The sequence below is a fragment of the Ranitomeya imitator genome, chromosome 7, assembly GCF_032444005.1.
Source record: "Ranitomeya imitator isolate aRanImi1 chromosome 7, aRanImi1.pri, whole genome shotgun sequence".
NCBI classification, from domain to species: Eukaryota; Metazoa; Chordata; class Amphibia; order Anura; family Dendrobatidae; genus Ranitomeya; species Ranitomeya imitator.
In genome coordinates this window covers 56,153,344-56,166,885 of record NC_091288.1, presented here as the reverse complement: position 1 = coordinate 56,166,885, position 13,542 = coordinate 56,153,344, and the positions used below count along the sequence as shown (strand labels likewise).

General features: G+C 39.1%; 1 protein-coding gene across 1 annotated transcript in view; it reads right to left on the bottom strand.

Annotated features, from left to right (window-relative positions):
* The window catches only part of ZNF804A (zinc finger protein 804A), a 204,816-nt gene extending 196,701 nt beyond the window's left edge, over nucleotides 1–8,115 (bottom strand). Inside the window, exon 1 of the mRNA XM_069735555.1 lies at nucleotides 7,837–8,115. Within this exon, the coding sequence (XP_069591656.1) occupies nucleotides 7,837–7,941 (105 nt within the window). The 5' untranslated portion in view covers nucleotides 7,942–8,115. The remainder of the gene's footprint in view (nucleotides 1–7,836) is intronic.
* Between the last annotated feature and the right edge of the window lie 5,427 nt (nucleotides 8,116–13,542).

Here is a 13,542-nt window from a genome sequence, read left to right as displayed (position 1 = left end):
TTGAATGTTGGATATTTATTTAATTGATGTAACCCAAAATAAAACTCACGGCCATTTTTCATCCATTACAATTTGTGTCTGTGTCCTTTTTTTATTAAGCGTTTAATCGGTCATGTATGGCCATGATTCACTGCATCTGCACGGAATTCGCTCAGACCACCGCCATCTTTGTGCAGACAGATAGCGGCGGTCACATTAAAACTGCGCTTCTCCTGTACAAAGATGGCGGCGGTTGGTAAATCATTCTGCTGATCCCGGCGGCGGCGTGTTTGCGATGGTGTTCCGCTGATGGTACCGCACAAGAGGCTGCGTATGGCGTATACAGCGCGTGTGTGTGTGTGGTGCATACGGCATATACAGTGTGTGTGTGTGTTTATGTGCGTGGTGTGATGGCGTTCCGCTGGTGATACCGCGCAAGAGGCTGGTAACACCAGCAGTTTCCATAGTGAGACACCTATCACTTGGGTGGAGGTCGGTGAACTTCCGCAGCTTGGAATTCTGGGATCCGGACACATATGAACGGAACAGGATGTGAAAACATTATAAGGTACCGTAAATATATCATTAGATATGTGTGTATTGCAAAATGATGTCTAAAAAAAAACTGTAGAGTGCCTTGCAAAAAAAAAGTTTCATGTAGTGAAGTTTATGTAAAAAGAAAAAAGCTAATGGCCGTTATGACTATGAAAGGGGGAAGTTGAAAACAAAAAAATATTTTGAAAGACTGAACAAGTGCATCACAAAAATGTCAATGTGTATATGATATATGTATGTGCATATTTTATATATGCTTGTGTGCATATGTGTCTGATGTATATGCATGCGTTTAGTGTTATGTGTAAATTTATGTGCAATGTATTTATATATGCATATTTGTGTATAATTGGGTGGGGGTCCAGACGTGTCCCGCACATAAGCCCTTCAATGTCAGCCTCCGCCCCGGTGCCCTAGCACAGCTGTCATTTTGTTCTAGCTATGATGGGAGTCATATCAGTGGCACCCCCATGTATTGGACATTAGCAGACTGCATTTCCATGTGACATAAATATCATCAATGTTTAATTTCAAGCCACCCATTGAAAGGGCTTATCCAGTCTTCTAATAAAAGTCTATCTAAATCCTGACAGTGTGCAGTGTGCACACTGTCAGGATTCATTGGCATTGCTGGTGAGAGTTGCTGTGTATGGACCACATGCTGTCAAGATACAACAGAAGTCGTCAGTCACATACAGTGACTTCAGGCTTTCACCAGGACGGACAACCGTTTTAGGGTTTCAATAGATTCTTAGCTGATGGTGCCCAGATTATAAAATAAACCTTTTATACTATATATCACCCCAGTTTTCCAGAACTCATCTCCCTTTATTTTACTGTGTCAGCAAATGACACATCTGGCTCAGGTATCACATAGTACTCGCCAATAAGAAGCACTTCACTAAATTACATTAAAGGTCCTCTAAGGCTAAAACACAAGTTGGCATCTTATGTTAATAATGTTTAGAAAGCTTTTATTATCTGAGCTAATACGGTGAATGGGAAAAGAATTGCCAGGCTCCATTAAAGCATGGAATCTGAATTCAACAAGTTCTATCCTGACTTTAGAGGTAGAGTGTGCAACGATTAGATTTGGGACTGATCACCTTGAGCCTATATAGTAACTTGCCCCAATGTACAAAAACATAGGACTCGTCTTGTATTTGTGGATCAAAACTCCCATAAAGTATACCATAGACAAGTGTTTGTCAGTTTCTCTTAGCTGTTATAGAACTACAACTCCCAGTCAAAGGCTGACGGTCTGGAAGTTTTAGCTCCGTGACAGCAGAAAATTCCAATGTAAAAAATTAAGGTTGTAGCTTATCTAATTCTTTCCGGTGTTTTTCAGTACCATTGATACACAGGAGACGACTATTTCATAGAGTGGCGGACTAGGAATGTGTTACGGGTCAATAATTTTTCAGCAATGAACGCTGTACAATCTGCAACACTTGACTCTGGTTTCTGGGGACGCAGTGAAAGAATAACTAACATTGTATTCCCAAAATGCATGGGAAACATGGAAAAGCAAAAGCGCGATGGCCAAAAAGTGGAAAGAAAATGACATTTTTACTAATTCATCAGATTCAGTTCTCTAAGATTCTTCTCTCACACACTGGGAAAATGTAATAATATGTCAAAGCCTAGAACAGGCATAACGGGGGGTTGTACAGGGCAGTTAGGGTGAAGTTGGGTCATGCGGTTTCATTTGGTCAAAACTAGGAGTATGTGTTAAAAAATGAAAGGAAAGCTTTATGCTTCTTTTTTTTAAACTAGTATGAAGACTGCCTTAGCACAAAATAAAAAAGCCTAAATCTTAAAGAGTGATGGTTTATTGCTTGAGTTGACATCACTTACTGATCGATCAAAATCAAACAGCAAAGATTCCCAATAATCACAAGAATGTTGGGGCAGAGAGCTTTTCTGCATTATCACTGCTTTCTTTAAGATGATGTGCAGGTGGGTTACAAAGCCAGTTTTGGGAAGCACTGCGCAGTGAACATTTCTGAAAGCCCCTCGGTGAGAGTTCCAGCTGTCAGACTCCCACCAACCATCAAGTGATGGCATAACATATCACGGATGATGAGGTGGACCCCTCGGTGATGTTATAGACGTCACCTGTTCCGTCCTATGTAAACTAAATTTAAGGAGATCTGAAAATTGTTGAAGATAATGTGCTCCATCTTGAACTAATATATTTTTGGAGGTGGACTATTGATATATAAGTCAGTCTTATAAACATAAATGAAATCTGTTACCAGGTTTGGCCAATATAAGATACAGACACCACCTTTCAGGCCTGATGTACAGCATTCTATAATGCTGTATATCTGCCCCCAACCCGACCTGTAAGAGAAGAAAAATAAAGTTTATTATACTCACCTGCAGGGCGGTCTGGTCCAAGGGCTGTTGATGTTTTTGGTCCGGCGCCTCCCTTCTTCTTACGATCACCATGCTCGTTCTTGCTTCAAGTGGATGATGTCCCTGCATCATCCACACAGTCTCCTCGGCATCGCACTCCTGTTGAGGGCAGAGCAAACTACTGCAGTGCACAGGCCCCCGGGAAAGGTCAAAGAGCCCCAGTGCATGCGCACTGCAGTACTTTGCTCTGCCTGAACAGGGCAGACAAGTACACCTGTGCATCATCCACACGAAGCAAGAATGAGGACAGCGATTGTAAGAAAAAGGGAGGTGCCGGAACAAGAACATCAATACCCCTCAGTCCGGAATGTCCCACAGGTGAGTATAATAAAAGTTATTTTTCTTCTCTTACAGGTCGGGCTGGGGGCAGATATACAGCATTATAGAATGCTGTATGGTGGTGGCCAAATCTAATATCGGCCAAAGCTGGTGACAGGTTCGCTATAACTATTAATCGGACTAATATTAGGGTCCGTCTGGTTCCATTATGGTGTTCTTCTATCTATGTAAGGGCAGGTGCAGATGAGCATGTATTCTCTAATAAAAGAGAATTGGGACAATTTTGCACATCATACTCTAATCATACTGTGGTCAGAGTTTGATCAGAGTGTGATCTGATTCTCTCGGATAAGCAGAAGATAGATTAAAAAAAACTTCATTATCTCCATTATGTCATTATGTCATCCAAGTGCATTCCAATGTTTTCCACGCACTCATTGACTTGCATGACCAAGAGCAATCCAAATATCGGATCAAACTCGGGCATGCAGCGATTTTGTTTTTCCTTGGATATTCTCTGACTGAGCAAGAAATCGGAAGTGTGCACAGTCCTATAGAATAACATTGGTCTGAGTGCGATTCAATGTTTTGGTGGATCACACTCGGACAGCAAATGCGCTCATCTGCACCTGCCCTAATGTTATGAATAGCAATGCATGTTTAGACATGCTCCCATCAAATCTTATAGGATATAAGATGGAGCTTCAGATGCAGATGTGAACACGCCATTAAACAAGTGGAGCATATGACTGTTAGGACCAGATATACAACTGGTACTCTTATTTTTATAGCTGTGTTATTACAGACATTAATTATGAACTATGAAGCTCTCTACAGAATGTATGACAATAATCGCTCAAGCTGACGCATTTCACTGTGCTTAATTGGGCTGGACGACAGCACTGGAAACTTTCCTGACATACTAGAACGTCTCTAGTACTAGAGGATGGTATGGATTTTCTTCAAGTACAAAATCATATTATTTATGAATCGTCCATCAATGTAGAGTAGTCGTCTCTATTGTACATGTCTCTGCTTTTTATAGCACAAGTGAATGGACAATAGCATGACTACCCTCTTAGAATGCCCAACACCTTATGTAAGCACTTGCATCATATATGAGGATTGTCCCCACAATTTCTAAAACTTAAACGTACGTAAATTGTTCTTTTATTCTATAAACTACTGACAACATGTCTCCGAAGTTCCATGCAATACATTTTTTATTTATTTTCTGAAAATGAGAAATGGTCAAAATAACAAAAAAAATGCATTGCTTGCAGACCTCAAATAATGCAAAAAAAAAAAACAAGTTCATAATCATTTAGAAACAACAATACTAATGTTTTAACTGAGGAAGAGTTCAGAAATCAATATTTTGTGGAATAACCATGATTTTTAATCACAGTTTTCATGCGTCTTGGCATGATTTCCACCAGTCTTTCACACTGCTTTTGGGTGACCTTATGTCACTCCTGGTACAATAATTTAAGCAGTTCTTCTTTGTTTGATGGCTTGTGACTATCCATCTTCCTCTTGATTACATTCCAGAGGTTTTCAATGGGATTCAGGTCTGGAGATTGGGCTGGCCATGACAGGGATTTGATGTGGTGGTCCTTCATCCACACCTTGATTGACCTAGCTGTGTGGCATGGCACATTGTCCTGCTGGACAAACAGTCCTCAGAGTTGGGGAACATTGCCTGAGCAGAAGGAATCAAATGTTTTTCCAGGATAACCTTGTATGCGGCTTGATTCATACGTCCTTCGCAAAGAACAACCTGCCCAATTCCAGCCTTGCTGAAGCATCCCCAGATCATCACCTATCCTCCACCAAATTTCACAGTGGGTGCAAGACAGTGTGGCTTGTACGCCTCTCCAGGCCTCCATTTAACCATTAGATGACCAGGTGTTGATCTGAGGATGCTTCAGCAAGGCTGGAATTGGGCAGGTTATTCCACAAAATATTGATTTCTGAACTCTTCCTGAGTTAAAACATTAGTGTTGTTGTTTCTAAATGATTATGAACTTGTTGTTTTTTTTTGCATTATTTGAGGTCTGCAAGCAATGCATTTTTTTGCTATTTTGACCATTTCTCATTTTCAGAAAATAAATACAAACTTTATTGCTTGAAACTTTGGAGATATGATGTCAGTGGTTTATAGAATAAAAGAAAAAATTATATTTTACTCAAAAATATACCTATAAAGAGAAAAATCAGACAAACTGAAAATTTTGCAATGGCCTCTTAATCTTTGCCAGAACTGTATGTTCACATAGAGTTTTTAGATGTTGATATTTTTGTCTGAAAAATCCAAGTGAAAAAAATGCTTAAAAAATATATTTTCAGCACGTTTTCTTAAGTTTTTTTTTGTTCATGGGTATTTTTTTTTACTTCAATTGATTCAGAAGTATAAGTGCTCATTTTAACATGTGTTTTGGGGACAAATTTTGAGCATTTTTTCCAACCAAAAAAATAAAAATTTGTCATGTCCATATTACTTTTGAAATGAATAGGAAGCTTCTTCAAAGAGTATTTGAAGAGATTTTTCATGTGGATTCAAGAGCAGAATCTGCTCCAAAAAATGCATAAATCAATTAAATGTGAACATACCCTTATAGTCCTTAAAACTGATACAGTATTATCATGGGACGATTATCATTTTTTCCATTGTTGTATACTACTAACTACAGCTAGAACTCTATTTGATTCATGACAGCAGTGTTGTGGCCAGTAGTCTCACTTTTGGGCCGACCTGTAGAAGAAAAGTTGTGTGACTGTCACAAGAATTCCAACATTCTGGATTCCACCTATGGTTCCCTCCGCCCATGGGGAAAATTGAAGCTAGATGATGGTATTGTACTATTTTCCCTTGACTGTCATGTTACCAGACGTCTCTGTGAAAGCCTATAGGAAACAATACCGTATGCACTACCAGACGAGGTACCTAAGTAGGGTCCCACACCATATATCAAGAGAAAATAAAATCAGGCACTCAACTTATGCATAGCTTGTTTGTGATTTAATGTAGTCATCAAATTAAACGTTTCGGCCACAATGGACGGCCTTCTTCAGTAACAATATTCAGGGAGAGAGGTATGCGTTAATAAACGGGTGAAAAAATGTCCCACATCAGCACTGTAGCAGAGTGAATCTGCAATAGGTGAAATGTCCAAACCGGTATACCGGTAGCTAGTAGGAGCCAGGGGGGAGCAGCATGGCGGCGTGGCAGGCAGAGGCGCGGTTTGGACATTTCACCTATTGCAGATTCACTCTGCTACAGTGCTGATGTGGGACATTTTTTCACGCGTTTATTAACGCATACTTCTGTCCCTGAATATTGTTACTGAAGAAGGCCGTCCATTGTGGCCGAAACGTTTAATTTGATGACTACATTAAATCACAAACAAGCTCTGCATAAGTTGAGTGCCTGAGTTTATTTTCTCTCTGAAACCCTAGGCTCACTTTGACTTTTAAGGTCAACTGTTGAAGGAGAAACTTCTTCTGTAGAGATGTCATAACAAATGTCATCACTTCAAGCAGTTTCACCTGCATTCTGCCAAACTTCATGTCACACATTCACACACTTCATTTTATGTGGACGTAGGGACATTTTAAGAGAACTTTAAAATAAAACAAACCTGACATACATTGCACTCCATTACCACGTAAAGATGACCTGATGAAATACTGATGGAATATAAAGCATGTGTTGTATATCAGCAGTAATCGTACAGAATAGTAAAAATCTGCAAACTTCTTAAAACACTTAAAAAAGATAATTTCCTAGAATAGCGTAGATCGGTTATTAAACCATGAATACCACATGAGTTGTGAAAAAGTCAGTTGTAATGGATCTGACTGACTCCCATCTACTACTGTGTACATAAGTATGAGATGCCAGCCTGGTGGCTCAGTGGTTAGCGGCACTGTTGATTTGCAGTGTTGAGGTCCTGGGTTCAAATCCCACCAAGGACAACATCTGCAAGGAGTTTGTATGTTCTCCCCGTGTTTGTGTGGGTTTCCTCCGGGGTCCCCGATTTCCTCCCACACTCCAAAGACATACTGATAGGGAATCTAGATTGTGAGCCCCAATGGGGACATTGATGATAATGTCTGTAAAGCGCTGCAGAATATGATGGTGCAAAGCATAATAATAAATTAAATCCCATACAATATTCTATATTACATAACACTGATCCCCCAAGTTCCACCTTTCTGAATCAATTATACATCATTCATTGCTTTAATAATTTTTTTTCAAAAGATTTATTGAATTTTTTTTCTTGCTTTAATAATTCTAACCCCCAGCGCTGTTAGTTACTAGATAGCTTGTTTCATCAATTCTTTACTTTTAACTATGTAAAGATGTTTAAATATAAAATCCAATTATTGATTATAAAAAAAAACAGAACCCCCCCCCCCATAACATCTGTAACTTAAGACATTATGGCAAACAGTAAATACACCTACCTAATAAAACCTAAACTACAAAATCTGAAGAACATTGGGCTTATTGGGAAATCAACTAAATCACTACTGGGGACACAATGAGAATCTAAAAGACGCGGACAACGCAAAGACGAGAACCATGCTCCTCACCAGAGTTGTGCTGCTAGTGAGGGGTCTTCTGAAAACTCCTTTGACGTTACGGAAGTGTCCGTTGCTCAGGTGCGAGGAGCTGATGACAATGTAGTAGCACTCCATCCCTCCATTACATGCGATACGCCGTTCAGTGCGAGCTCGAGCTGCCGGCCAGCGGTGTCCTGACTAATAACGCACAGTGAGATGATCTGCTCTGGTGTCTACAGGGAGAGCGGAGGAAAGTGTGTGCAGCTGCCTGAGGATTTCTCGTAGCTCTGTTGGGCTGCGAGCTCCAGTATTACTGCTGCCTGACAAGCACGGTTATTATTATACGGGAGGGTTATGTCGCTCCATTAAACTGAGCCAATAGAAGGGAGGCGCCTCAGCTAAAACACACAGAGCTGTCAGGAGAGAGCTTATGTCACACGTTCCTCGGATCTGCTGGATGGAAGGCCCTTCATATTGTCACTGCACTTAGTATATGTTCATCAGGCTGCTCAACCACTGCTATACATGGCGGGATCCTGCACAGAAGCTTTATATCTGTAGCAGCAGCACATTAATTAACTATAAAATGATATTTCAGGCACTCATAAACTTTTTTTTCTTAATATGCAAAAGGCAAAACTGTTATCACTTACCAGAATTGTACATGTAGATATGTATAGTATTGAGCAGTATGAAATCTGCACAGGTCTTGCACCTATAGGGCCTTTCTGGGCCAGGAATAGAGCACAAGGATAGATGAAAACGTGTCATCAGTGTCGGATTGGGGTACCAAGCGCCCACCAGTGACATTGACGCTGGGTGAACACTGTTCAGCTACATGTAAAAAATATTTTATATCTTACCCTCATTCATAAATGTACCTATGCTTCTATAGAATAATAAACTGGGTAGTTTGTGCCAAATACTGCTCACATAGGGAGGGTGAGGGGCCACCTCCTGTACGGGAGCCCACAAGGGGATTCACCTATTCTCCTGGGGGTCAGTCCAACCCTGCGTCAAATGGTTACATTACTGTAATGTAGATATGGGATGGAGAATGTGTGGAGTTATTCCTCGTTGATGAAGACTGAAGATATCAGATGCCAGGAAATAACCAGATGTGGTTGTTCCTGAAAAAGACATGTGTTATACTTCGAAACGTGTCAAATAAAACTGCATGATATTAATTCCTGGCAATCTTCAGCAGCGCGGAATAACTCCACTAATTCTCCATCCCGTATCTATAACCGGTCCGATGACCTGTGGATCCGCAACAGCTAAAGAACATTTCCAAACGCATATTTTAATGGATCAGGTTAGCATAATTAGTTTTTAACCAAAATCCAGCTCGTCAAATAAGACTCTATTTGCACTACTTTCTCTCCAGCGTTCTCTATTACTATAATTAGTTAGTTATTAGTTATTAGTTACCGTAGTTATTAAAAACTGGACCTATCGGAAAACTATACTAAATTCTTAGATGTGGTATGGTTTGGGATTAATTTTTTTTACACTAAACCATCCATTGACCCTTTTTTCTTAGACCAGACATTTTGTACAACAGTTTAATTAACTTTTGACAATCATTTCAATCCCATTTAGTCAGCCCTTGCCAAAAATGACATAATAAGAAAGGCTAGGTAGGTAGATGACTTTACATTCTATTTAAAAAAAACAATTATCCTCCCTTCCTCCCTTGACAAAAACAACTGCACATGAAATTCAAAAATCGCTTGTGAGCAGCAAGCACACATCTGACACTGATTTTATTTTTTCTGTTAAAGCCATTGTGCTGTCTTGCTCCTGATTTCTAGTGCATTAAAAATGAACAAAAAATGTGTAATTGTAATTCAAATGCAGCAGAACAGATACTGCACTTAATCACTGATCAATCACACTATGTCTGACACTGTGCTGAAACCTCTCCTACCTTCCTCTCTGCTATCAATTGAATGTGTATTATTCCCAGACAAGTACTCTCATCTTCTTTAGTGCTCCACTTATACAACACATTACTGTCAGGAGTGTTACTCCAATGTTTTAAGGCATTATTTTCCTTTTTGTATGGCTGAGGGTCAGCTTTGATGTCCTCTCACTGTCCTATACTCAGCCTATAATGGCTACTGCATTCCCTACCTAGGCTTTTACACAGGTTCGGACAGTCTCTCTTGCTTGGCTGCTCTATACTATGTGCTGTGCAAGCTGCGAGGTCATGTCAGTGTCAGCCTACTGTGACTGAAACAATCTTGTGCAATGTGCAAAAAAGTGGCAAGCTTTTTTGTCGATTCTCACAAATTGAAATGCCAATTGCTTGGATCTGGAGGTCCTGCAAATTTCATAATATTAGACTCAAATTCAGTTAGCATCAAATCAATTCTATCATCTCTTCTTAGGAGAAACTTGCCTTAACTACACAGTAGCTCCAGTGTAGTTCATTGTAGCTGATTTATAACCTTTCAGTACAGAACTTCCATCAATAATGAGCACGTTTTTATGTGGATTTTTTTTCCAAATCATGTAAATACCCTATTCACATGCATTGAGAATTTTGTGCAGATCTAACATGGAATCTGCAACTAAATAATGACAAAGCCTAAATTTCTTATTATATCAAAAAATAGAAAACTAGAAATTACTCCTTGCGTAAATTATAGTTACATTTCTTAAAACAGATAATTGGTTTATTAACCTACTGATAAGTGAACAACAAGGTTCAACTCACACTCACAGTTTATTCCTGCTTTATGGCCAGAAGAAGCGTAAGCCCGCTGAATGAACAAATATTAATGTAATTCATTCAGCTCATGACCAGGTATAGTTAAAAACTTGCAGCTTTATGTCATGGATAAAAATTACTGGACATTACTGGAGAGGGGGTACATCACTTTCATATTGAACATATGGGATTCATTATAGCTGGGAAAGAGAGAAAGAACTAACACTTCAATCACCATTGACGTAGTACTATACATTGAACAGTGGGGCTTATTTATAGTTGGGGAAGTGGGAGGGAGCTGACACTTCATCCTCCATTTAAGTAGGGGCCTCTTGCAGTGACCAGGTAATGACAACAGGAGATTTAGGCAGTGAACAGGTAATGACAACAGGAGATTTGTTCTAGGAAAACAACACCAAGGCTGAGTTCCTTTTTCTCCAGAGATGGGGTACTACACTTCCTAGGGATAGAGCTTTATTTGATCACAGCACGGTCCTGAGACATTTTGGAGTCAGTGGTCAGTAATGAATATTGGGGTTTGCATCTATCCGATTTATGGGAGATATATTTTCAGCATTGTAGCAAAGAAACAAACAAAACGCATTCACTCACATCACCGTAAGGTCATTCTAACCCCTCCAACTTAATATTGATCCAATAGATGGTGTTATCCATGCCATATTTCATCTCTATGGATGGGTAAAATTGTGATAACAGGCAAGAAACTTCTTATAGGTAGCACTAGAGTTCTAGTCCTCTTCCTCTCTGAAGAGACAAATTGGTATATCCATGTAGCCTATTTAGTATACATATTTCACTGCTACTTACTAGGACATTTCACACAGCTTACCACTGTGATTATGAGGCTGGTTACTTAGCCATTAAATGTTATATATTAAATGTTATATATATTTTATACATTCTATATGCACTGTTTACTTCTCAGTGTCTAAAAACCTCTAGCCACATTTTTGAGGGGTTTTGCTACTGCGATTGTTGCACTTACTTCGTCTACCCCTTTATTTTTTTTTTGTTAGGCGAGTGGTGACTCATCAAATGTATGGTTTTGCAGTTATTATCTACCAAACTAGGTGATAACTATTTTTGCACTGTTCTATGGTGACATCCCCTGTTTTTTTTTACTGTGTCTTCCATTCTTATATGTGGTGTGTTGTTATTGTATTTTTACTTATTAAAAAAGATTGAATTAATTTTATTGGTTTGCATTATTCTATATTGCTGTTTTATGTATTTGTATGCATAAAAGAGTCTTACTACATATGGATTGTGTCTTTAGATGTTCATTTGTCAATCCTGGAAGGTACAGCTTGCTGTGGGGTCTGTCAGATTTCCTAAGAAGTGCCTTTCTCCACTAAGTTCTTAGCCACTTCTGTGACGTCAGGTTTGCTAATCTTCTTTTGTAATCCATTTTATTTTACGTAATTGCATACAACATATTGTTTTATTCCCATTTTGTAACATCTTTGTATATTTTTATAAACACTGCCTATCTTTCCGGATTAAATATATAAAATGCAATAACTCTGTTCCTCTTGCTCTGTAAACCGCACCCCTGAAGCCATATGATACCAGTAACGGGTGTCCAATCTAACCTGTATAAACAATTAGTGGTGGCAGCTAGTAGTTCATTTTGTTATTGTAGAGTTGGCAGTGACTGGGGTATATATATATATACATATAGAGATAAAAAAAGGAAAACAGCTCAAAAATTAAAGAAAAACGGGCTTTAATGCCTGAACGGCGTGGCAACGTTTCGGATATGGTATCCTTTCTCAAGCCTGGCTTGAGAAAGGATACCATATCCGAAACGTTGCCACGCCGTTCAGGCATTATAGCCCGTTTTTCTTTAATTTTTGTGCTGTTTTCCTTTTTTAATCTCTATTATTGGAAGCCATTTGAACATTGGTTGGGAAAGCGCTGCACGACAACTGCGGTAATACGTGATGCTGTTCCAATATTGACTCATATATATACATATAGATATATATATATGTTGGATTCAGAAGTGTTACTCTCCAATAACTGACCTAGTAGTGGAGGCAACCCCGGCCTCATCCATCACTTCTCAGTCAATTGTGTAATGGTTCTGACAATTGGTGGCAATGGAGTTGCATCTGCATGACTTGTGATGGCGGTGGGGTCTGTGCAACCCCCCCCCCCCCCCCCGGCTGTTATTCTTGACACTTTATTTAAAATATACAGGTAAAACATCACTTTCACACACTGACCAATGCATTTTGATCTAGTCATTCTTATTCTTGACAATGTACTTTTTTCAACTCACAGCCCATTCCGGTAAATAACTTGAAACTTTATTTAGAACATACAAGAAAAGCACCAATTTTACATACTATTCAACACTTTTCGAATTAATCGTTTTTATTCATGCCAACATAGAGATGATTTTCCTGCATGTTCTAAATGAAGCTGCAAGATTTAAATAGAATTCATGCCATGGATATGAACGATTAGGTTGAAAAACACGTTGACCAGTTTATGTAATTTTTTATCTGGAATGGGCTGTGAGCTGGATAAACTACATTAATACTTCAATACCAAGCTACACTAAATAATTGTGACATGTACAGCGAGCCTGCTATAAATAAATTAAATTAAGTGTATTTTCAAAATTATCAATAAATCAAAGAGCAAAACTGACCCTTTCAGTACTGCTCAGGACTAGAGAGTGAGAAACCAAAAACCAAAAACGGGTGAGCATGATTTTCAAAGCAGAAATCTAGGCACATTTTCATCATCAAAATCTTATTATTTCCAGTGTGCATGCACTCTCTCAGTAAGATTACAGTTCACGTTGAACTTCCAGGTGAAGCTTCCAAAAATGTGTCCTCAAAAAAGACACAGACGGGTGCAAAGTGCTGCAGGACTGGATTTGTAGAAGATAGCAGGGAGAATGGTCTTTAAAGGGTTATTAGAGTTGTAAAGGGAGGGTAATGGGATTATAGTATAAAAGGGAGGGGGAGGCAGGAACAAAAAATGCT